The sequence below is a fragment of the Lynx rufus genome, unplaced genomic scaffold (assembly GCF_022079265.1).
Source record: "Lynx rufus isolate CCGP_SWC_20201006 ecotype Redwood Valley unplaced genomic scaffold, mLynRuf1.p SCAF_4, whole genome shotgun sequence".
Classification (NCBI taxonomy): Eukaryota; Metazoa; Chordata; class Mammalia; order Carnivora; family Felidae; genus Lynx; species Lynx rufus.
This window is the reverse complement of record NW_025814856.1, coordinates 165,087,244-165,112,576: the sequence shown is the minus strand read 5'-3', so window position 1 is coordinate 165,112,576 and position 25,333 is coordinate 165,087,244. Positions and strand designations below refer to the sequence as shown.

At 37.4% G+C, this 25,333-nt stretch overlaps 1 protein-coding gene across 15 annotated transcripts in view; it reads left to right on the top strand.

Moving 5' to 3' along the window:
- Positions 1–25,333, top strand: part of KMT2C (lysine methyltransferase 2C) — a 286,322-nt gene that overhangs the window by 177,903 nt on the left and 83,086 nt on the right. For 14 of the 15 annotated variants that reach the window (XM_047096384.1, XM_047096376.1, XM_047096375.1 and 11 more), the window contains 6 exons: positions 587–664; positions 3,129–3,841; positions 14,253–14,372; positions 16,610–16,726; positions 24,754–24,855; positions 25,021–25,125. In XM_047096384.1, coding sequence (XP_046952340.1) covers positions 587–664; positions 3,129–3,841; positions 14,253–14,372; positions 16,610–16,726; positions 24,754–24,855; positions 25,021–25,125 — 1,235 coding nt within the window. The remainder of the gene's footprint in view (positions 1–586; positions 665–3,128; positions 3,842–14,252; positions 14,373–16,609; positions 16,727–24,753; positions 24,856–25,020; positions 25,126–25,333) is intronic. The other variant, XM_047096378.1, reaches the window with a different exon arrangement.

Here is a 25,333-nt window from a genome sequence, read left to right as displayed (position 1 = left end):
TAGTAACCAGAGCATTACTGATTGTGAGATGTTTTGTGCTGGGATAATGAAAAATTATTGTTTCAGATGGCCTCAGTGGTTCTGTTGAGGGCATTTCAGTTATTTCCATGATATTTTAATAAAGCTTTTTACAAGATTGATAATAGCTATTACTAGAGAATCTAGAATTAATGAGAGACAAGGTTGGGGGAAAACTACTTATTAAATTTAATCTTGGGCTCATCTGACAGTCTGGGATTTTATGTGAAATTTTATGTTATATAGATTGTGTACATAAAAAGCCTCAGATTTTGGGGGGGATTGAGTTTTATGTTTAACAACTTTCATTAAAAGGTATAATTACATAAGATGTAAAGTAAAAAAAAAAAAAAAGACAAAGCTATCTGTAATAATCTTGTCATAGTGCATCATCAGTTTCCTGATTTCATCATCATACCCTACTTACTACTAAGTAGTATGTTTGGTGTTTATACTGATAATTGGCATTTGGCAGTGGAATAAAAATCTTCCTGAAATTACTATCGAGGTAGCAGTGTTACACAAATTTTGACTGCTTGCTAGAGATTCCATAAATGTGTCATTACAGCAGTTCACATCCATACAGAAGAGCAGCTGAAGAGTAATTCACCAGAAAGTCTCGACACACATGATCTTCTCATTTCTGGTAAGCATACTTTCTACTTTGATTGAGTTACAACATAGTATTTTTATGACTGCTATGCAGATTTGGGTCATTATCAAGTTAATTTTTCAAATGAAGTATCCCAAAGAATTGTTTACTATTGGTGTATATACATTACAGTAATGAAATCTTTTAGTTAAGTGATCCTTTTCTTAAAAAGAATTGGCAGTTGGGGTGCCTGGGTGGCTCAGTCGGTTAAGCTCAGGTCATGATCTCGCAGTCCATGAGTTCGAGCCCCATGTCGGACTCTGTGCTGACAGCTCAGAGCCTGGAGCCTGCTTCAGATTCTGTGTCTCCTTCTCTCCCTGCTCCTCCCCTGCTCATATTCATTCCCTCTCTCTCTCTCTCTCTTTCTCTCTCTCTCTCTCTCTCTGTCTCTGTCTCTCTCTCAGAAATAAACATGAAAAAAATTAAAAAGAATTGGCAGTAGATTTTTGTTTTTAATGTTTATTTATGTTTGAGAGAGAGAGAGAGAGAGAGAGAGGGAGGGAGAGAGAGAAAGCGTGAGCGGGGGAGGGTCCGAGAGAGAGGGAGACACAGAATCCGAAGCAGGCTCCGGGCTCTGAGCTGTCAGTACAGAGCCTGCACTTGATCTTAGCCAAAAGGCCGAGAAGCGATAGTACGGAGCCTGACACAGGGCTCGAACTCATGAATCATGAGAGTCAGATGCTTAACCAACTGAACCAGCCAGGCGCCCCTTATTGGCAGTAGATTTCTAAAGGAGGTTATATTCTCTGTAGAGCTTCTAAATCAAATGTTCATTATTAAGCAAGTTAAAATCCTCAAATAAGACTAGTGGTGGAGCATAATAGAATTGCTTGGGATATCGAGCATGTTTAAATTTTTTTTTTTAAAGTGTTTGTTTTTGAGAGAGAGCCTGTGCATGGGGAGCAAAAGCTGGGGAGGGACAGACAGAGGGGGACAGAGGATCTGCAGCGGGTTTTGCGCTGACAGCAGAGAGCCTGATGCAGGACTCAAACTCACAAACCCTGAGATCATGACCTGAGCTGAAGTCAGACACTTAACTGACTGAGCCACCCATGCACCCTAGGAATGTTTACATTTTTATCTTAATATTTCTTGCCTAGGACAGACCAGAAAGAATATGGTGGGGATCTGTATGTGTGTTGCGTGTTTTGTTCTTTGTCAGGGACACTTGGGGTGGACTTTCATCAGCCATAGTTTAGGCTTCGTGTAGCATTTAGGATGAGGTTTTCCATGGAGTCACTCAAATGATGGTACTGTGGTCTTAAACCCCTAAGTGTTCTCTCATTATTTATATGTAATTTTGTTTTAAAAATCTTTTTTTATCGTTTTTTAAATTGTTAAGTATTTTTGAAGCATTTTTGTATGTAAAAATATTTGGTATGATCAGATCTGTTATTTGATTTTTCCTTTATCCTGAACTGTAGTCTTTCAGGGAGTAGAAATAAGGAGTAGGATTTCCTTTTGATATCAGAAGATAAAGCACAGTCACCATAGTGAATAGTAAACGAGGAAATTAATATCTCAGTTAATGTAACTTAGAAATTACCTAGATAGTATTTGAAATAAGTGGTTTTTATCCAGTGATCTTACTGTATAGAGCCATTTAGGACTCGTGTAAATTGGGTCTCTGACTTTATTTTTAGGCAAGTTTGGGTTAAAGGCTTAGTTAGCACACTAGCGTCCTGATTTAAAATTTATCAGCTAGTGACTTCAGATATTTCCGATATATAATTATGTCTATTGACTTGCTTAGCTTTGACAGTATATTTTCTTTTGAGTGTTTGATTATCGGTGATGAGCAAAGATTATATTAAAAAATGTGTATGTTGGCAGGTGCAGCTAATAAGCAAAATAAGTGTTTTCTATCTGTGATCATTACTCATTTGAGACTGCAGAAGCTTTGTTTACATCTGAGGGCCTGGTATTGCAAAATACCTTTATATTCTAGGCACTTATTTACTTGGGTACCTCATGTAAGATCAATGAGCCTCATTTATTTGGCTGCGAGATGAGTATAACTTAATCTACCAAATTGTGAATCTTTTTGAACATGTTCAAATTGTAAAACATCATTTATGTTTAATAGAATTATATTAGAAATTCTATTTTAATATTTTTACCAGAAGTTAACTAAAACTCTGGGGATCCTATTAAGGTGATATTTTTGTAAGTTTTCTGGCCTGATCTGTGACCAGTTCTAATCCATAAATCCTGGTGTCTTTTGGCCTTAATTAATTAACTTAATAATTGTTTTTCTTGAAAAATACCTTCTGATTTAATTCAGGGTTTAAGTATAAGTGTGCTTTGGAAACCCTTTATCTCCCCTCTCTCTCCTTTTACTGCCCATGCCTATCATTTTTAAGCCATAAAGCTATAGACATTAATGTCTTACGTCTACTCATAGTTAGAAAGTTTTACATTTATAAGTACATTAACATAAATATTCCAAATTTTATAGAATCCTCCCAAGACAAAATGAATCCTGCATTGGAAAATCAGATTTCTCAAGAAGCCGATAGTGAAAAAATGGAAATGTCTTCTAAAGTGATGCATATTTGTGATGAAAATCAAAATGAAAACAAAATGGAAGTGACAGAAAACGTTGACGTCCTTACACACCAGATCACTGTGCGGCACGAGGATCTGCAGCTAGAGGAACCCAAAATGCTGGCATCCGCAGAAGAATCACGGCCTCCGAAATTGTCCATTGAATCTGCCACTGGTCCCCCAGAGGCCCTAAGGTCCCCGTGTGAGGAAAGTACTTCTTTATGTTCTAAGGAACATTTGGCTGTAGAAAGGGTACCAGAAGCGATGGAACAGAAAGAAAGTTCTGAATCTTCCGCTGTGTTTATGGACTTTGAAATGGCCCCTGTAGTTGAGAGTTGTGTGAAAGATGGTTTATGCCAGGAAGACAAATCTGTAAAATTACCATCGGAGACAGAGTTGTCATTTTCGTCAGCGGCAGGCGTAAGCAAGGCAAATGCGTCTTCCTCTCCACTCTCTTCAGACTTGCCTTCCCAGGACACACTGCATAGCTACCCTTCAACCCTCAGTGCTTCTGTTGGAAACATTATGCCAACGACTTACATCTCAGTCACTCCAAAAATTGGCATGGGTAAACCAGCTATTACCAAAAGAAAATTTTCTCCTGGTAGACCTCGGTCCAAACAGGTAGGGTGATTTTAATGATACTGACAGGAAAATATGGTGGATCAATTGTATACAATAAGGCGTATGTGGAGCTTGGGTTTGGAGGGTAGTTTTTTCCTATTTTCGGGTAGAACTTAGATGTAATGCTGATCCTGAAGTGTTTCGGTTATTAAAAAAAAGTTTTTTAATGTTTTTATTACTGTAACTTTTGAGAGAGAGAGAGGGAGACAGAGGGCCATGGTGGGCGAGGGGAGCAGAGAGAGAGGGAGACAGAATCCAAAGCAGGCTCCAGGCTCCGAGCTGTCAGCACAGAGCCGGACGCGGGGCTCGAACCCATGAACGGCAAGATCATGACCGGACCTGAAGTTGGACACTCAACCGACTGAGCCACCGGGCGCCCTGGCCATTTTTTTTTTTTTTTTTTTTTTTTTCTCAGAAGCTGTTAATGAAGCCTACTTTATTAAACTTCAAGTGATCATATTCAGAGTTTCCACTTAGTTGGGACATACAGATGCAACCTATTTGATTATAGTTTCTAATAGAAAGCACTTAAAAGTCTTCTTAAATTCTGTGCCATGGTGATGAGAGAGTCTAAAAAAAAGACCCAGTAAAACATTAGGTATACTCTAATAACCTTTGTTTTTCCCCCTCTACTGTATTTGTTCATTGATACTCTTCTTTGTCTTATTTCTTTTTTTTTTTTTTTTTAATTTTTTTTTTTCAACGTTTATTTATTTTTGGGACAGAGAGAGACAGAGCATGAACGGGGGAGGGGCAGAGAGAGAGGGAGACACAGAATCGGAAACAGGCTCCAGGCTCTGAGCCATCAGCCCAGAGCCTGACGCGGGGCTCGAACTCACGGACCGCGAGATCGTGACCTGGCTGAAGTCGGACGCTTAACCGACTGCGCCACCCAGGCGCCCCTTCTCTGTCTTATTTCTAACTGCTTAAGCATCATAATTTACTGAGGGAATTTTTCCTGGTGGGAATTCCTCATTTTGATTTTTCGGTTAATTGCTAAGTTTTTTTTGTGGGTCTCCTCACCCCCCACCCCCACCCCAAGTTAGGACTTCAGTTGTTTTCATGGAAAAATCTTGGAGAAGTGCAGTGTTGATCTTTAGGAAGTATGGGGAGCTCTTCCCATGACTTTTAAGCAGTGTGGATTCTACCCTTTAAGGGTAAACTCCAGTTCTTTTTAAGTGTATATAAGTGAACCACTAACCACAAGGCAAAGCGAAGACACTGTAGCTCAGATTTATTTAATCTACAAAATTTCTCTTTTCTGAAGCTGCTGCAAAATGGCAAGATATCAAACGGTGCAAAAGTGCTTAGTCACAATGGTAGCCTGAAGTTTCCGGTCTTGCGATTTGAATTGCTTCCAACAGTTACAGCTGGACTTTGTAGGAGTAGTATCCTCTCCACCTTGATCATCCAGTTTTGGAATCCTAAGACAAGTAGAAAAATAGAATTTTATTTTAATGGGAGAATCAGTCTCCCTTAAACAAATTCCAGATGTATTTTAGTTTCTAAAGACAGCAACTTGCACACCCAAGGCAAAGTAATTGCCCTTTGGGACTGAACTGTTTCTCTGTGGCGAAGATATGCCCAGTAAACTAAGACACCCCGTATGTGGCTTTGTCCGAGTATTTTCTGTCATGTTCTGCTAAGAGAGGTTTTTCTTCTGAAACCAGTTCTCCTCTTCCTTACTCTCTTCTTGTCTTCTTTTTAAATAATTGTTACGTAATAATTGTGTAGTTTGGGCTCTGAAAAGACTTGAGCAATGAAGATTTGAGCCTCAAATTGAACTTTGATTCAAATATTTATGTTCTTTAAGGATATCGCATCATAAATATTCCTGTCAAATTTTACTCTGTTTCTCCTTTTTTGTAGACTTCTGTTCCAACTGAGAAACCATGAGGTTTATTTTCTGTTGACTTGTATTCCACAGTCTATGTGCATGTGAGTCTGAGTGTGGTTGTGTGTGTGTGTGAGACTGTCTTCCAGGTTTATCCCATTTTATATGACCCATATGTTCATACTTGCTACTGCTTCTGCCGTATTCTCTCTCAGTCCCCAGTTCTGGTGGTATTCTGCTTTCTGCAGAGTTGCCCTTGTCTCATGACTGCTCCTAATTTGCTGCTAATCTCACAAGCAGTTTGTGGGAGGGTTTAACCTCCCCATTAGCTTGGTTTTCATTGTAGAGCAAACAGCCTTCACTTGGTGATTCTTAGCTTGCTAAGGTACTACTGTTTTCGTCGGGAGGATGCATTGGCTAGAACAAGATAGCTCTTTAATTTTTTATCATTGCTGAGGTACTGCCATCCTAACTTCGAGGGAATATTCCGGTGTGTATCCTTGTGTTGGAAATCCTGAAGCCCATCGTACTGTTATGTGAATGTCTTTGGTATCAAGCATTCCTGTGTTGTATCTTTGGTTTTATTTAGTGTTTACTTTGTATATTGTTGGCAGTGGGGATTGGCTGTGAAGTGAGATGCAGGTTCATGGCAGTGCTGGTGACACAAGCAAGATTCTTTGGTGTCCAGCTGTGTTTTGATTGTTAACATCACTAGCATTTTTCCATATTTTGTTGAGTGTCATCAACTCTGGTCTTTACCAGCATAGTGGAGGCTATCCTAACCAAAGAACTGCAGATTTCATTAGTTAAATTCTGTGTCACAGTGGTCAGACCATTATGTTTATCTTAACGGTTTTCTAACCTTATGTGAGCTTTTCTAAGAATTTCCTGAAAAATTAAATGAATAATTAGAAACAGAAAATGTGAAAGCTTTAAAATTTGATGTGACAGCTAATGATTGGATTATTAAATGTTTTCTGGAGAAAGGAGTTCGTCAGTAGAAGGGTAAGCCAGTGCTATGCAATAGAAATATAATGCAAGCCTCGTGTATCTACTTTTAAAACTTCTAGTAGTCCACTTAAGAATTAAAAATAAGCAGATAAAATAAATTTTAATGTTTTATTTAACTTAACGTATTAAAAATATTTTAGCATTTCATCTGTATAAAAATTATTAATGGGATATTTTACGTTCACTTGTCTCGCTCAGTGTTCAAAATCTGGTTTTCAACCAAGTACATTAGAAGTGCTTACTTACTAGCCTCATGGCTAGTGGACACCTTATTGGACAATGCAAGGAAAAGCATTTATAAAAATAGGAAAATTTTAGTTCCAGAGGAGCTAAATTTAAAAAGAAATCCCATCTGAGTTTAAGATTGATAAATTACAAATGGTGCTATACTTTCACTGATTTTAAGGACGGAAGAAATATTCTGCATCCTCCAGTTGCCCATAGGACACATTTTAAAACAGATTATAAAAACCATTTGTAAAAAACAAACAAGCATTTGTTGTAGCAACAAATCACTGTGTATTCCCAACATGTATTAGATGAACGATATATACCCCATATGTATGTACACGTATATACTCCTATATGTACACATATGTAGTATATAGGTAAGAGTATGTATGTAGTGATCCTGGAGTATGGATGGATATATAAATCACTATTCTGAGTCTGAGATGTCAGGGCACAGAACATGGAATCTATACAGGATTATTTTACCTTTAGATGAGATTAGTTGAAGTTTAGAGTTTGTATTGTGGCTTTCATGTGGAAGATTTATATTCTTTATATTCTTTTTTATTTACATTCTTTATATGGTTGTGGGTAGAAAAAGTTTTTTCTTTTTTGTTTTCCTCACTTAAGACACAGGATTTCACAAAGGAGGAAGAATTACAGACATGGTAGGTAGTTAGGAGAAGGAAATTGGTGGAACACTGACAGGAAGCCAGTTGGAAATGGTTTCATAGAAATTGTCCCAGTGAACCAGTTGGCTTTTCTTTCCTTCATCCTTTATTGAAATTATTCATTTACATATATTTTAGTGTTTCAGTTCTCAGTGTCTTCATAGGTATATTCACTTTGGGCCTGAGGTTGAGAAAAGTGGTTACTGGCCTCACTGCATGTTGTAATTTCCTGGGGAGCTTTACAGCCATGTCGGTGTGATGACCCCACCCTGCCCGTTAAAATGGCCTCTGACTGGCGTCTTTCTCCTTACCCTTGGAAGTAGAGTCCTGAATTAGAGAGAGACATGGGCTCCTCATTGTTATCGTTACACATGAAACACAAGAAATGCTCTTAAAAAGTGGTGGAAAATAGGATGGAAAATTTTTTTTATTTCAGCATATCAAATAATGTAATGGGTTTTTCATTTTCTGTTTATTTCTCTTATTCCACAGTTGTATTTATCCATTGTAATTCAGAAATTCTGAGATAGTAGTGATCTCAGCCTGTCTTCTGTCATTTACCCTATTCGTATCAGCTTATTTTATGGAAACATAGGTAATACAGTCATATGTATGGCTTGATCTGCCTTAGACACTCAGGTATTAAGCAATAGTATTGAAAGAGGTTATTGAACCTATGAAAAATATTTCACTGAAGTATTTTCTATCCTTCATAAAAGTAAATGTAAGTACTCAATTATAATTTGAAAAATTTCAAAGTCTAAGAATTTTTTCATTTTTTGATTTTCTCCATTTTTTGCTGCTAACATCATATATATGGAAAACTTAGGAATTTCTGTTAAGTTCTAAGACTGGTATTTATTGACGGGTTCTCTGCGAAAGTGAAATTTCTTCGGTATAGTGGGTGTCCAAAGGTAGTGCCATAACCACTTTTCCATTACATTGTGAAGTGGATTTTTAATTTTTTATTAATTTATCTAATTTTGTTACAAACCATAGAATTTTATGACATACTTGTCTAATGTAATAGCAATTTAAATGAAGTGTTTCAAATTAACAAGTCAGTTTCATAATCTACTCTGTGAGAGAAAAACAAACCTTCGGAGTGGTGAGCTGTAGAGGATTGTACTTTTGTCAACAATTCATTACAAGGAAGCAATTTTTTTCTCCCTTTTTTAAAATAGCAGACACCATTTCTGCTTTGTAAACACAAATCCTTTAGTAAGAAGCATTGCTGGTTTTTGTTTTGTTTTTTAGGTTAAGAAAAGGCAGATGTGTAAGTCATCTTGTCCAAATAAAAGTTCGGTTCCTGTTAAATGATTTCATATCCAGCTTTTAATTAAAATAAATTTGAATTTTGAAGCATCGCTTGATAATAGCATATATACGGTGGCATTTGCTTAAAGAAAATAAGTTACCCTGGATAGTTTTAGTTGTCCGTTCTCGGATACCTATAAAGTGAAACCTGTATTTCTGATACTTTGTCTTAGGACCTATTAAAGGTTTCATTAGTAAGTAGATATAGATATAGGTATATATTCATTCTTCATGGAGAATAGAAGATGCCGTATAGATGCCAAGAGTGGTTTCCCACCTACATTCTATTCTAAGTACTGTGCTGCCTTTTTAAAAAGTGACTTTGAAGAAGTATTTTGTATCGTTTGCATCAATTTTCACTGTAACTGATACTAGGAAAGATTGATTAATATAAATTCAGCATGAGCATTTCCATAGTACAGTTACTTGGATTCAGATCCTTCCTGCCATTGTCTGTATGAGACTAAGCACGTTGCCTTGAGAACTGTCTTGTTTCTTCATCCATAAAATTGCATCTTACGGCTGTTGTTGGAAGTTAACAGTAACACGTGTATGGCCCCTGGCAAGTGGTGGTGCTGCCCTGCTTTTTTTCCTGAATGGCAGGGTAATGCAGATATTCTGTGAAAATGGAGACTTGAGAAGGATATAATAATCATGTATTAAATGTACCTCTGGAAAACGAATCAGATTGGCTCATGCTTACTTGTACTGCATTGTGGCAGTGAAAACAACTCTAGGCCTTGAGTGAGTCAGACACTGGTCACAGTAAATTCGGCATGTAGTAGGTGTCTTCAGTTCAAAGCCACATAATGGCTGCCCAGATTTTAGAACTCAACAGCCTATTAATTATGCTGTGTGTGACATGTGCTGCCGTAGAGGAAGCCCAGGGCACCTTGGAAAAGCAGAGGAGGCGTGCGGGAACTCAACTCAGGCTTGCATGCTGTGCGGGCGAAAATCCCAGAGACTCTGCTCTGAATCCCTGAAAGACTGTAGTTTTAAACCTAAAGCGTGTCTAGCCCTCTGGGGTGTCAGCATCCCTTTTCTCTTGGCTTCCTTGTGTCTGTTGTGGTATTTCTGAAGCCATTACCAAAACCATTGCTAGCACCAGCCAGATTCACATTCTTGAATTATTGAAGGCTAACGCTGGTAACAGCTGTTTCTGTACTTTCATCGTATCTTATCAAATCACTATCAGGACTAAATTCCTTGTTCCATTTGATGTTGAACTCAGTTTTGTGTATGAGACTTAACTTATGTGAAAAGAATCCTGTAAGTCATAAAAACGAGTTGTTTGTTGCTGTGGCTGTAATGTACGCGAGTGAATGTACGTGCCAAAAAAAATGACAAGCTTTGCTGGGTTTTCTGTGTCTCTTGCCGGTTGTCCTTTCTGCTCTCTCTTCATCATGTTCACTTTCTCTCATCCTTTAAACAGCAGTCCTGGTTTTGCATGGCGTGTTGGGTGAGGCTGGACCTGAGCAAGGATGAATTGGAAGTGTGAAGCCAGCCCAGGAGACCCCAAACCTCTGGCCCCTCTTGAAACTTTTTCAGTAGATTAGGATACTCTTGGGCTCTAATTAGGACATTGATCATATTTAACAGCCAGCAACAAGATTGGGCTTTTTATAACAGAAAGTTGACCTTAATAACCTATTCTCTACTTGCTGTTCTTGTTGCCATTTTCCTGTCCCACAGTCCTTGTAACAGTTGTATAATTTACTTGGTTGATACATTTACCTGAGAAATTGGCCTCGAGGCACAAAGAAGCTTACCTGATACCGACTTTAAACAGGTTTGGGGTCCAATAATTATTGTTAGACTCTAATTCAATCTCACCCAAGTAGTATTTTTTTTTTAAGTTTCTATAGAATTTGGTAGCAAATGGCTTATCTTTAGCTCTCTTTAAAATGTAAAGTCTGCTAACATTTTGAGCCCTTTTGGTTTTCCTTCAGTTGGTAGTTTCGGAGTAACAGTGCAGTGGATAGATTGGTAACCTTTTTTTTTTTTTTTTTTTTTTTTTAAAGGAGGAAATCCAGGATTGTAGGCTACATCTAATGGGGGGAATCAGGAATTAGTGTGTTTCATAGTACAATACTTATTGATGCATTTATGCATACAAAAAGAATAAATGTGCAATGGAAAAAATGGATGTTCAGTAAGCACTGAACTGAATGCTTACCATAGCAGTGAACAGAAAAAATGGTTTCTTCTCATCTAGCTTATAGTCCAATGGCAACAAATAAATACAAATGTAACAAGTATACAGTCAAGTATAATGATGGTGTAAAACCACGTTTCCGTAGACGGGGGAGCTGACCTCCGAATTGTCTGTGTAAGTTCTTTTTCATCAAGCTGAGATGTGTAGGATAATTTATAACTAAAGTTGATAATTATAGCTGTATTTTAGGTTTAAGGTCTAAAGAATATATTAGGTAATTTCTTCTTTGTCAAAACATCTAAGTATAATCATAATTTTTCTCCAGTTGCTATAAAATTGCACACAATCTATCTTCCAAAGTCTTATGATAATATACTTATTAAAATTCATAATGTAATTACCCAAGCTTTTATTATATAAGTTCTTCATAGCAGTTGAATGGTTTTCTAATTATTCCTGAAATGGCATCCAAACATTCTTGATCTATGGAGCCCTTCATTTTCTTCATCCATGTTCCATGAAGTGTAAATGTTTTTAAAATGAGACACAATGTTGGCATCAAAGCTAACTTTTAAATTATGGTGAATAACATGTTATTTGAGAGTATGACTTTTTATGGTATGTTTTAAGAGCTGTCTCCTGGTACGACATTAGATGATCCACCGAGAGGAATTTTATACAGTAGCCAACTACCGTCAGAAAAACCATTGAAAACATTGAGAGAACTAAGTTTAGATATCTCTTGCCCCCACTATCACTAAATAATGAGAAACAACAAAACATAGGGCCCCAAGTTTCAGTCAGTGAGGAAAGGCACAGAGTGTTGTAAGGGAGGTGATGATGTCATGGAAATGCTGCCGAAAGTCCTCTATGATGAGGAAATATCTGAGGCCATCCCTGAAGAATCCGAAGGAAAAGCCATCCGGTGGAGAGTTGGCAGTTGTTCTGAGTCGGTAGCCCTGTTATTGGCGAAGAGCTTGGCGTGTTTGAAGGAAACCAGGGAAGCTGGGGCATACCGATCGTGGCGGGGGGTGGGTGGGGGGGACGACACTCAAGATGAGGTTGGAGAGAGGCAGTGAGAGAGACCATCACTTTAAGAGCACCGGGGAGCTGTTGGGAGGGTTTAAAACACGGTGGTGACTTGCTTGGTCAGATCGACAGCTCTGGAAAGTCCCTCTGGCCTCTGTGTAGAGGAGGACTCGAGGGAGGGGCAGGGTAGGGAGAATGGCAGAGCGCGGCAGGCTGGGTGAGAGCTGGCGGTGGCAGACAGGGCCGGGCCCCGGCAGTGGGAGAGCAGAGCAGCAGCGTGGGTGCAGACAAAACTGGAAGGTAGAAAGTGCCGAAGTCCCGGATGGTTTGGATCGAAGGAGTGGCAGGGGAGAGTGATGGGGGAGAAGCACAGATCAGATGACTCCCAGGTTTCTGACCCGGGGGCTGGCATCCATTTCTGAAGATGGGGAAGATTGTGAGACGGTACGGGGCACGGGAGAGACTGGAGACGTGCTCCACTGGAGAGTGTTGGTGTGACAGAATGGAAGTGCTAAGAAGGAAGTTGAGAGCCACGCTGCCGTCTTCAAGAGCACGTTGGAATCAGAAACGTGAGTTTGGGAGACAGCAACATGCCAAATGGTGGTTCTAGCCCTCATGAAAGATCACACCGTTTAGGAAGAGACACGGAGAGGAGAGGCGTCCGGCCTTAGCCCTCGGGAAACACAGGCTTTGGAGGTCAGCGGGAGGAAGAACATGCACGGGGGACAGAAAGGTCAGCGAGGGAGCGGAGAGGAGCATTCACACACGTGCGGCGCGGAACCCAGCAGAGCTGTACGTAGGTGTTGACAGTTGGAGTAAAAGGAGAATAGAGACGTGACTTTTGGCGACGTAGTGGTTCCCAGAGACCCTGATGCAGCCGGAAAGGAGACAGAGGTGTAGAGGCAAGTTGATTTGATGCGGAAAGCGAGGTAATTCACGTGTCAGTAAATTCAGAGCCATTCACTGAGCTTGAGGGTAGGTTAATTAAAAGTGAGACAAGTGCCTCCCTTGTGTGGTTTTTCTCAAAATACTGTTAGTGCGTTAATTATCTGCTCCCCAAAGGGTAGTCAGGCTCTTCTTTGGTTGATTACTTAAATTCCTGGTGGTAGTTTTATGTGATTAATAGGCTACCGCTTGTTTGATAATATTCTGGAAACCTGGTAAGTAATGTGTTACTTAAGTTTGGGTCCTTTAATTGGTAAAAGTTACAGTGCGCATTATCGAATTACCTAATTCAAAATAGGTTCTTTATTTATTGTTTGACATTTGTTTTGTGTTTTTCTTTAAAATGTTATCTTTGTGGAGTAGGCATTTTTTTATGCTAATGAGCGACTTCATCAGATTAGTTCAGGTTATTGCTGAATGTGGTTATTAAAAAGTAAAATGTCTTACTTTCATTTTAACTGTTTTAATAAGATACTGTTTCTTGTATAAATAATCAAGTATCTTAGGCATTTTAATTTGCAAATTTAGGACAATTTGCTTTAACATTTTTCACTGTACAAATTAGTCCCTTGGATGTAATGTAAGGATAATAGTCCTCTAAATAAAAATAAAAGCCGAAACCACAACTAGTGGTCACACTGGCAGGAAGAAGTCAGATGCTAGGATTATACTGGTGTTTGCGTATTAAGATGGCAACCTAATTTTCCGCAATTTAAAGCGAATGTATCTGTTGATTTCTCATGTTCTGATTTTTTTTTTTTTCCTACTGGTTTGGTTGTTTATAGCCAGAGGTGTACATAACATCCTTTAAGGTTATTTCTCTTTCCAAGTAGAGTGATAGTTGTTAGACGAAAATAATCCCTGAATAGTTTCTTACAGTGTTAATTCTTAGAATTTAACTGACTTTTATTTATATTTTGGTTCTATAGTTGAAGTTCATGAGTCAACGTCAATGTCATATAAACCTTAATTTCTAGTAGGTTTCATTGTGCTGATGTTTCAACCAGAATAAAATATTTAATGTAAATTGTAGCTGCAAACATTGAAGTAAAAAGTCACTGTAAGTGATAAGCTTATTTTCCCTACCTTGAAGCAATTTGTCCTAAATTTCCATACGTCTGCATTTGTTTCTGCTGTTCTAAAATTCCTCAGTTGCTGGCTTTGACCTTTTACGTTGCTGAGTTTTATACATCTATTTTCTCACCTGCCGTATCCTAGGGGGCTTGGAGTACCCATAATACAGTGAGCCCACCTTCCTGGTCCCCAGACATTTCAGAAGGTCGGGAAATTTTTAAACCCAGGCAGCTTCCTGGCAGTGCCATTTGGAGCATCAAAGTGGTAAATAAAATTGCATTTACATTCATGTATCATTTCTTTCTGGCTGGTTTCATCCAAGTAGAAGTTAAGAATTAAACCTTTCCTTTCTAGATAAATAGTTCAGATTACAGGGCCACTGTTTTAATCTAAAAATTTTAGTGTAAAGAATCAACATGCTTGCACTTAAAAAAATCTGGATTAGGAGGAAATTAAATTGCAATTTGACGTGACTGGTTTTAAGTGTGAATTTTTAATAACTGCTTTTTATGGTTGCTTCCTTTTATGTTGTAATTACCAGTGTTTCTGTGGGGGAAAATGCTTGTCACATAGGCTATAAAGTAATTAAGGACTTGCTCATTCATGATAATCATAAAATTTTGTTGCTTAGAAAAGAACAAAAGCAAACTACATTAATCTATTGTGTGCTAATGGAGAAGAAATACCAGAATCGGAGCAGATTTCACTGTCTGCGTTAATAACCTCAAAATTATAGGGCCTCTTTTTCATGTCATTGATGGAGGACTCTCCTAGTTCTTGAAGTAAGTTATGTAGTCGGATGCATTTTAGAGGGTAAAAAATTAATGTGAAAAGTTAAAATACTTTACCACCTAGAGAAGATAATTTTCTTCATCTTGTATATTTAATGTGATTCTGGAATTAGGCTGTTTAATTTAGACTAATCACGGAATTCAAAGGAGTTCTAGATTCCACTTTCTTATTTCTGTCACCATTAGAACTATTTTTCAACCCACTCTGATATCATGTAATGTGTCGAAAGTAGAGATAGTTGTTTGAAGACCATAAAAGATATTTTGACAGTTTTGTAGCAAATACCACAAATTTTCACCTGTATCTTTAGATGCTAGGGAAAAATAGATTGCTATAATCCTGATTTAATAATTGACTTAAAAAAATCTTTTATGCTTACCAACAACAAAACCATCCAATTCAGCCCTCCCTTAGCCCTTGTTCAAAGCAGTGCAAGAGATCTAAAGGCAGAGCAGCTTAAGATAACAAGGAGAGGCAGTTTGAAGTTGACTGTATTTATTAACACTGAAGGGAAAAAAATACCACCCCCCTTTTTGTTCACGTGTATCTGTTTTGTGCTTACAACATAACCATAAATTATCACCTTGGAAACTACGCAGCCAAATAGGTAATGAGTTCAGCATTTCAAACTACAGTACAAACGATATCAATTTAAAATGTGACATATTATTTAACGTTTTATGGAAAAGATATCAGGATGTTCCTATTTTAATACTTTTAAATATATATAATGTTGTAAGTATGTGTTGATGTCAGGCTTTTTCAGGTAGAATAAACAAGAAAACAACAATAACGAAAACAACCCTGGTATTTATTTGTGAAAATATCAAAGGGATTAACCTGTTTTCCCATAGAGTATTTTTGTGTGTTAGGTAAAAATTCAGATCAGTTATTTTATTTACATTTCATGTGATTATTATCCGGATGAGTTAAAACAAACTTTTTACCTTGTTATCCGCTTTTGTCCTCTACATACTGTGGTAGAGTGAGGCCCCCTGTTCAGTTCATACAGACAGCTATGGAATAGTGAAATGGACAATTTTAATGGCAGGGAAAGGACTGCTGTGTGATTTCTGTGTGCAGAAATCAGCTGTGATGCAGTTTAGCAGTGGAGACTACTGGTTAACATTGCGGACGCTGGAGCCAGAGTTGCTAGCTCTGGACTTTTGACCAATTTGCTTTTAATCCCTCAGTGCTTTTATCTCTAAAATGGGGGTAATAAGACAGCACTGACCTTGTGAGACAGTGGGGAGCAAAAAGTGCTTAGAGCGGATGTGTAGTAAGGACTCCGTACATGCAGCTCTTCGAAGCTCTAGTGACTGAGAGAACCTTCAGCAAGACGGTCTTTCCTTATCCTTGCTCTCTATTGAATACCAACTGGATGGGGTTGTGGCTGTCGAGCCACCTAGGACTTAGGGTTAGGAGGTGGGAAAATACTGCCAGAGTTTGCCGATGCAGACAGAGCATTCACGACAGACGCAGCGTCTGATTCTAAGGTTGTAGGCGTTGGATGCTTATATTTTTAAGTTGCATAATACGTGTTGAAAGATAAAAATAATAAGCCTGGTCTCTTAATATTTATCATCTGATCAGAATAAGAGCAAAGCAAGTATTTGTGTAGCCTTTAATAAAATGTTTTATCTCACGTTGGATTTTAAAATTCTTTGGGACTTTTGCAGAGGGCTGATTTTTCCTTGTCTGTTGTGTAGGGCCGTGGGTCGGGATTTCCGGGGAAGCGGAGACCTCGTGGTGCAGGACTGTCAGGACGAGGCGGCAGAGGCAGGTCAAAATTGAAAAGTGGAATCGGAGCAGTTGTGTTACCTGGGGTAAGTCTCAATTCCATTACTTTAAAAAAAAAATTTTTTTTTTTTTAATGTTGATTAGACAGAGACAGGGCAGGAGTTGGGGAGGGGCAGAGAGAGAGGGAGACACAGAATCCCAAGCAGGCTCCAGGCTCCGAGCTGTCAGCACAGAGCCCAACGCGGGGCTCGAACCCACGAACTGCGAGATCATGACCTGAGCCGAAGTCGGATGCTTAACTGACTGAGCCACCCAGGAGCCTCCCCCCATTACCTTTGCTGTCATCCTTCATATGTTGACAGATTATGATAATATTTGTAAAGTTATTAGTTTGTAAGAGTCACATGAATAAGCCAATATTTTTATTTTACTCTATCCCTACTCTTTTTTTTTCCAACACCTCTGGTCAGGTTTTCTTTTTAAATTTTCATTAATATTTTCCATCCTTTCTCTCTTTTTTTGCCGTCCTCTTTGACACTGATCCTTCTATGCCAACCGTTCCTAAAAACCTGTATGCAATATATTTGCTCCTTTATTTTTAATAAGAGCAAACTCCTGTTACATTACCGAGTTTATTTGAAAAACTTTATTATATTGGTGTTTTAAGTTTTTTATTGTAATGTGGCTTACAGAAGAAACTAGCAGTGTTGCAGATTAGTACATAACTCTAAAAATGTTGAAAATTTTATGAGTATCTTTGATATATTTTAAGATTTATAATTATTTGCTCCTTGGCATGTATATCAGGCTTTATTTAAATGTGGATTCAAGAAATCTATAATTGGCAACTAGTGGCAAATATTTCATGTAGTAACTTTTCTATTTTACCAGAATCCTCTTTTTAAAATTCTGATTGTTCTTTTACGTTCAGGAGACAAGCTGGTGGTTCAGTTTGTGCCACAGTTTGCGTAACTTCTGTTCACCTATTAAAGGATGTTATGCTTGCTTCCATTTTTTTTGGCTATTAAAAACAGAACTAAGAAAAAACCCAAAAAACAAAACTGCTATGAACTTTTATGCCTAAGTCTACACGTGGGTGTATGTGTTCTTTTCCCATGAGTAAATATCTACAAATGGGATGGCCAGATATACGGTAGGTGCTGTATGCTTAGATTTTTGGGAAAACACTGCTTTTCAATTTTACGTGACATTTTATGTTTGCAAGAGTGTGTGAGATTCCTGCCAGAGCCTCCATATACTTACCTGTACTTGGTATGGTTCGTCTTCTTTTTTAGGTGCTTATTTGTATATTTCTTTGATACAGTCCCTCTTCAGATCTTTAGTTCATTTTAAAAATATGAAATTTTTTGACTTACTGAGTTTTGAGTTTTCTTTATTCTGTACACAAGTTCTTTACCATGTATATGATTTGCAAATATTTTCTTTATTTTGTGATTTGTCTTTTCATTTTCTTAGCTATTTGGAACAGCAAATGCTTTAATTGTGATGAAGTCCCGTTTATTTTTTTCTTTCATGATCATACTTTTGGTGTCTGAGAAATAATTGGATAATGCAACATTACAAACATACTCAGTTATTTCTTCTAGAACTATTATGGTTTTAGGTGGTGCATTTAGATATATGGTCCAATTTGAGTTAATTTTTATGTATGGTATGAACATGGACCAAAGTTCATTTTTTTGCATAAACTGAATGAATATCCAAGTATTTTAGCATCATTTCTCTGAATTGCCTTTGTATCATTCTTAAAAATTAGTTTTATCTGGGGCACCTGGGTGGCTCAGTCGGTTAAGCTTTCAACTTCGGCTCAGGTCATGATCTCGCGGTCCGTGAGTTCGAGCCCCACCTCGGTCACTGTGCTGACAGTTCAGAGCCTGGAGGCTGTTTCTGATTCTGTGTCCCCCCCCCCCCCCTCCCCCCTTGCCCCGCTCGTGCTCGGTCTTTCTCTTTCTCTCAAAAATAACTGAAAAATTTAAAACAAAAGTTTTATCTGTATTTTTATGGATCTAACTTTGGAATCTCTGTGCTGTACCATTGATCCATTTCTGTCTTCAGGCCAGTACTACAACTTTAGGCCAATCATACTTTAACTTTATAACCACTGTTGAAAAATCAAAAATTGTCAGTCTTCCATCTTTTTACTTTTTCAAAGTTGCTTTGGCCGTTCTAAATCCTTTATGTTTTCTTTACTTTTTTTAAGTTTGTTTATTTTGGGAAAGAGAGAGTGTGCATGTAAGCAAGTGGGGGAGGGGCAGAGAAAGAGAATCCCAAGCAGGCTGCACACCCAGTGCGGAGCCCCACGTGGGGCTTGATCCCACGACTGTGAGATCTTGACCTGGGCCAAAACCAAGAGTCAGATGCTCCACCAACTGAGCCATCCAGGCACCCCAATATCCTTCCTGTTTCTGTATGAATTTTACAATTGGCCTGTCAGTTTCTACAAATAAGCCTCTAGGATCTTGATTGGGTTTGCATTTAAACTTGAGATCAAGTTGGGGAACTTGACGTTTTAGCTGTGAAGAGTCTTCAACCCTTGAACATTGTGTTTCTCTCCATTTCTTTAGGTCTTTTTAAAGTTCTCTTAGTGATGGTCTTTACAACATAAATGTCTTTTTTCATCATTTCCACATTTCTTATGTTATTGTAAATGGCAGTGTTGTCTTAATTTCAAATTGTAGTTGTCAGTCGCTAGTATCCAGAAATAACTCATTTTTGTGTATTGATTTTGTATCAGAACTCCATTATTATATATAGTTGCTTATTTGTAGAACCCAACAGATTTTCTACCCTTAGGATCATGTTGTCTGCAAATAAGGTTTTATTTCTGTTTAATCTGGATGGTTTCACTTCTTTTCTTTATTGCATTTGCTGTAACCTTCAATACAGTGTTAGGTAGAAGTGTTAAGATAACTTTGTCTTCTTTTTGAACTTGAGAGAAAGCATTTAGTCTTGCATCATTGAGTATGCTGTTAGCTCTAGTTTTGTTTTATTTTTTTAATAAACATCCTAAGTCAGTTTGAGGAAGCTCTTTTCTATTCATAAGTTGCTGAAATGTTTTTCTTTTAACCAAGTGTAGATGTTGGGTTTTGTCAACATTTTTTCTACATTTACAGAAATGATCCTATGGCTTGTTTATTGATATGGTGAGTTATATTGATTGGCTTTTTTGTATGCTAAAGAAGTCTTGTCTTCTTGGGATAAACTCCACTTGGTCATGATGTTTTATCTTTTTCATATTATTGGATTCAAATGGCTAAAACTTTTAGACTTTTTATGTCTTCTGTTCATGACAGTATTGGTTTATTTTCTTATAATTTCTTTGGTTTTGCTATTGGCATAAAGCTGGCTTCCTTGAGTGAATTGCGAAATAGAGTCTTCAGTTTTCTGGACAAGTTGTGTATTGGAAACATTCTTGTATTATTTATAGAGTCATCAGTGAAGCCATTTTGGCTTCGAGTTTTCTTTGTGACAAGATTTTTTTTAAAGTTTTTTTTTTTTGAATCACCTGGTGCTTACGATGACAAGTTCACTCCTTAATCCACATCACCTATGTCACCCATACCCCACCAAACTCCCATCAGTTTACCATCAGTTTGTTCTGTATAGTTAAGAGTCTGTTTCTTAGTTTGTCTGTTTTGTTTTTTCCTCTTTGCTCATTTGTTTTGTTTCTTAGATTCCACATATGAGTGAAATCATATGGGATTTGTCTTTCTCTGGCTTACTTCACTCAGCATTACACTCTCTAGCTCCATCCATGTTGTTGCAAATGGCAGGATTTCATTCTTTTTTATGGCTGAATAATACTGGTGTGTGTGTGTGTGTGTGTGTGTGTGTGTGTGTATTACATCTTTTCTTTTCTTTTCTTTTTTTTTTTTTTTGGTTTTGAGATGGAGGGAGAGAGAGGGAGAATCCCAAGCAGGCTTTGCAATGTCAGTGCAGAGTTTATGGCAGAACTGAAATTCATGAACCTTGAGATCATGACCTGAGCCAAAATCAAGAGTCGGATACTTAACCGACTGAGCCACACAGGTGCCCCTATACCGCATCTTCGATCACATCTTCATCAATCGATGGACACTTGGGCTGCTACCGTATCTTGGCTATTGTCAAAGCTGCAATAAACATAGGGGTGCGTGTATCCCTTTGAATTAGTATTCTTGTACTTTTGGGGCAAATACCCAGCAGTTTGGTTGCTGGATCATAGGGTAGTTCGATTTTTAACTTTTTGCAGAACCTCCATACTGTTTACTACAGTGGCTGCACCAGTTTGCATTCCCACTAACCATGCAGAAGGGTTCCTTTTTCTCCCCAACACCTGTTGTTTCTTGTGTTTTTGGTTTTGACAGATTTGCATTTCCCTGATGGTAAGTGGTGATGAGCATCTTTTCACATGTCTATCTGGGTGACTTCTTTGTTCTATGTTGGCTATCTGGGTGTTTTCTTTGGAAAAATGGCTGTTTGTGTCTTCTGCCTATTTTTTAATTGGATTGTCTTTTAGGTGTTGAATTGTATCAGTTTTTTATTTATTTTGGATACTAACTATTTATCAAATATGTCATTTGCAAATACATGTATCTTTTCCCATTCCATAGGTTGCCTTTTAGTTTTTGTTGATTGTTTCCTTTGGTGTGCAGAAGCTTTTTATTTTGGGGGAGCCTGCGTGGATTAGTGCGTTAATAAGCATCCAATTTTGGCTCAGGTTATGATCTCGCAGTTTGTGAATTTGAGCCCCACATCAGGCTCTGTACTGTCAGCTTAGAGCCTGGAGCCTGCTTCGGATTCTGGGTCTCCCTCTCTCTCTGCCCCTCCCCCACTCATGCTTGCACACGCGCGTGCGCCCGCTCTCTCTTTCTGTCTCTCAAAAACGAATAAACATTTTTTTTTAAAAAAAGCTTTTTATTTGATGTAGCCCCATTAATTTATTGTTTCATTTGCCTCAAAGGGCCTGTCTAGAAAAATGTTGCTATGGTTGATGTCAGAGATACTACTGTCTATGCTCTTTTCTAAGATTTTTAAGGTTTCAGGTCTTAAATTTAGATCCATGTTGAATTTATTTTTGTGTATTGGGTACGAAAGTGGTACAGTTTAATTTTTTTGCATAGTGCTATCCAGTTTTCCCAATAAGATTTGTTGAAGAGATTGCCTTTTTCTGTCATCATGGAAGATTTTTAACTACATATTCAATTTCTTTGGTAGGTATAGGGCTATTTAGTTAGGTTATCTATTTCTTCTTGTATGAATTTGTCTTTCAAAGAATTTGCCCATTTAAAGTAAGTTGACAAATCTATTGATCAGTTATCCTTTTAATATCTGTAGAATCTGTAGTGGTGTCACCTTCCTCATTCCCAGTATTGGTGATTTATGTCTTCTCTCTTTTTTCTTGATTGGTCTTGCTGCAGGTTTATCAATTTTACTGATTCTGAGCCAGCCTTTGCTTTCATTAATTTTTCTCTCTCTTTTTTTTTTTTGTTTCCTTCTGTTTTCCATTCCATTGATTTCTACTCTGACCTTTACTGTTTTCTTCCTCTCACTTTGACTGTTTTGCTCTGTTTTTGGTTTGCTTTTTATGTTCCTGCTTAGAACCCACTTGTGAGGTTTAGGTTAGAGCTTTCTTTTTTCTTAAGCTTATATCTGTGGTCCAGGCAAATAAAACTGTCACCTTTAGGACAAATCAGACTAATATGTATATAGGCAGTACGTACTCTCTCAAAGATTGCCTTCTTAACCCTTGTGGTAGGTTTTATATATCTAGTAGTTTAAAGGTCATGAAATAATGTATAAAAATAAAACAGTGGGTCATTAAGCTACATGATACTGTTTTCCTTCTTACATGTACAATTGCTGTTTAAAAAAAAATCTTGATTTTTCAGCACTTAGCATTTAAATATGCTCTTTGGATCTAGGGGATATTGCAGCTTTCTGTACAGATTTCATTTCTGATTCATTTCAGACTGGGAATACTGTAGTCCATCCTTATTTTTTATTCCAAATAAAAGCATTCTCTGGTTAATTTTCCCTTTGAAAATAATAACATGTTATCATTTCTTTGAGCCTGCTCACTGGGTATCATTCAATTATAAAACCTATTTTGTTTTCTGTTTTGGAAATGGGGATGTAAAAATGGATACTTTTAATTTCAGTGTACTTTTGTTTACTATATTTTAGCTATTACCACAGTTATATATTTTAATATTCTCAATGTATTGTTAGTCTTGTGGGTGAATTACTGGTAACTTCACTTTTAGTGGACATTTAATTATTACTAATGGGATGATTATTTTACTTTGAGAGCCCTCTTGTTTGACTTGCTAAAATCTTAAATTGCTAATTTTGAGATACATATTGTTTAATATATTAAAAACAATTAAAACATACTGATCGATCAAAGTTATCTGTACCATCACTGCCTCTTTGGTCTTGATTTTCCTCCTTTTACCAGTTTCGTGAATTTACGTATTTGGTTGATCCATATGGAATTGCCAATCTTCAACCATTTTCAGTCTGGAAAAACAGCAATTTCTTATGATTCATCCTACTGTGTATATGTGCCAGTGGACCACATGCAATTACTTTGCATGGTGCCCTACCTCACATACCATTCTGCAGCTTATTTTTCCACTCAGCTGTGTGCCTGGTGGTTTGTTTATTTGTTTTTTGATGGAAATTCAAACAAATTTCTACCATTATTTTTTAAATGCTGCATAATTTTCCAGTTTGGATTGGCCATGGTTTTAGTAGTTCGCTAGTGATGACTGTATTTAGGTTGCCTACAGTTTTCCCTTATAGTGTAGTTTAGACTATAAATTGCTTTTGTGACTGATTCTATAATAAAACCGTAGTACTGTCCATTAAAATGGCTTTTAAACTTAATTTGCAATGAAAAATATAATGTTTAATATTAATATGATATTATGTAATATATTCCTTCTATTTAGTCATTCTCTCAAGAACATTTCTCAAGAACAACACTATTACTTTTTATGTTGAATTTAACCAATGTGTTTCATGTCCTTCCATGCAAGAGGATCATATTGTAAAATTTTGGCATTGGCCAACCTGTTCTTTTCTTAAGCAACTAATTCAGAGCTTTTTTTCATGATAAGCATTCTGGAAATAATTCTTAAGCCAGTTGTACTTAGTTGATTTGGTGAAATTTAGCCAAGTTTTTAGACATGAATATCTTTGGTTGGTAATCCTTTGGCTAAGATGGAAATTTTGCTTATTCTGCTATTCAGAATAATAGTATTTTAAAGCAGTGCTGTCCAAAGGAAATATATGTGTATTACATAAGCAATTTAAAACTTTATAGTAGCTACATTAAAAAAGGAGAGAGGGGAGTGCCTGGGTGGCTCAGTTCGTTAGGCCTCCTACTCTTGATTTTGGCTCAGGTCATGATCTCATGGTTCATGAGTTCCAGCCCCATGGCGGTCTGTGTGCAGATGATGCAGACCCTACTTGGGATTCTCTCTCTCCCTCTCTTTCTACCTCTCCCCTACTCATTCTCTCTCTTTCTCTGTCTCAAAGTACACTTGAAAAAAAAAAAAAAAAGTAGGAGAACTTTAATTTTAATGTATATCTTTTGAATTTATATCTGTTACCATTTCAACATGTAATATGTAAAATATACAAAATTAATTACGAGTTGTATTTATATTCTTTTTTGTTGGATACTTCTACTCACAGCGCATCTCAGTTTTGACTAGCCAAATTGCTGGTTTTAAGAGTGACTAAAATAGAGGGGCACATATATGTATACACGTATATAGGTGTATGCTCACAAGTAAGATACAGGGGTTTTTTGTATGTTTCTTGATGAAAACTTCTGGTTAATTAAGTCTTACTAAAGATAGTTTATGTTTTTTCATTGCTTCCTGATCCACGGGACTTGTAACTCTGAAGAGACAATTAGGTGACTAAAAAGCGTCCTGACTTCCACTTTTGCAGTCTTAACCTTGGCAATAATAATCTAACTCGGAATTGTTACTGCAGGCCTTGGCAAAAATTGTATTTTGAAAAGGAGTCTTCTGAACCTTTTCCACTAAACATACAAGTGATAAATGTGACTGCATTTTGTGTATTTTGCTTTTTATAGGTGTCTGCTGCAGATCTTTCGTCGAATAAGGATGAAGAAGAAAACTCTATGCATAATACAGTGGTGTTGTTTTCTAGCAGTGACAAGTTCACCTTGCATCAGGTTTGAACACTTACTGTCTTCTGCTTTCTCCTGTACATGCTGAAGTTGTCTAATGTTGAGCTGTAGAGCTTTATTAGCTACGAAGGTAATTTAAAAAATAAAATTCATATATTCTGAGCTTAGTCTCCAACCTAAATTATTACGTTCATGTGTTTTTAATTTCAGGATATGTGTGTAGTTTGTGGCAGCTTTGGCCAAGGAGCAGAGGGGAGATTACTTGCCTGCTCTCAGTGTGGTCAGTGTTACCATCCATACTGTGTCAGTATTAAGGTAAATATACTTAAATTTAAATCAGTTAAAAATGTATTGAAATTTGATGAGTATATCATGCTCTTTCCATTTCGTATAATTAATCAAGTGTTGTTTGCTAGGATTATTAGACATAAATAACTATATTTAAGTGCTTTAAATATTGCCTTTCAAGTGTTAACTCCTCTATACATCTGTGGTCTGAGGGGCACCTGGGTGGCTCAGTTGG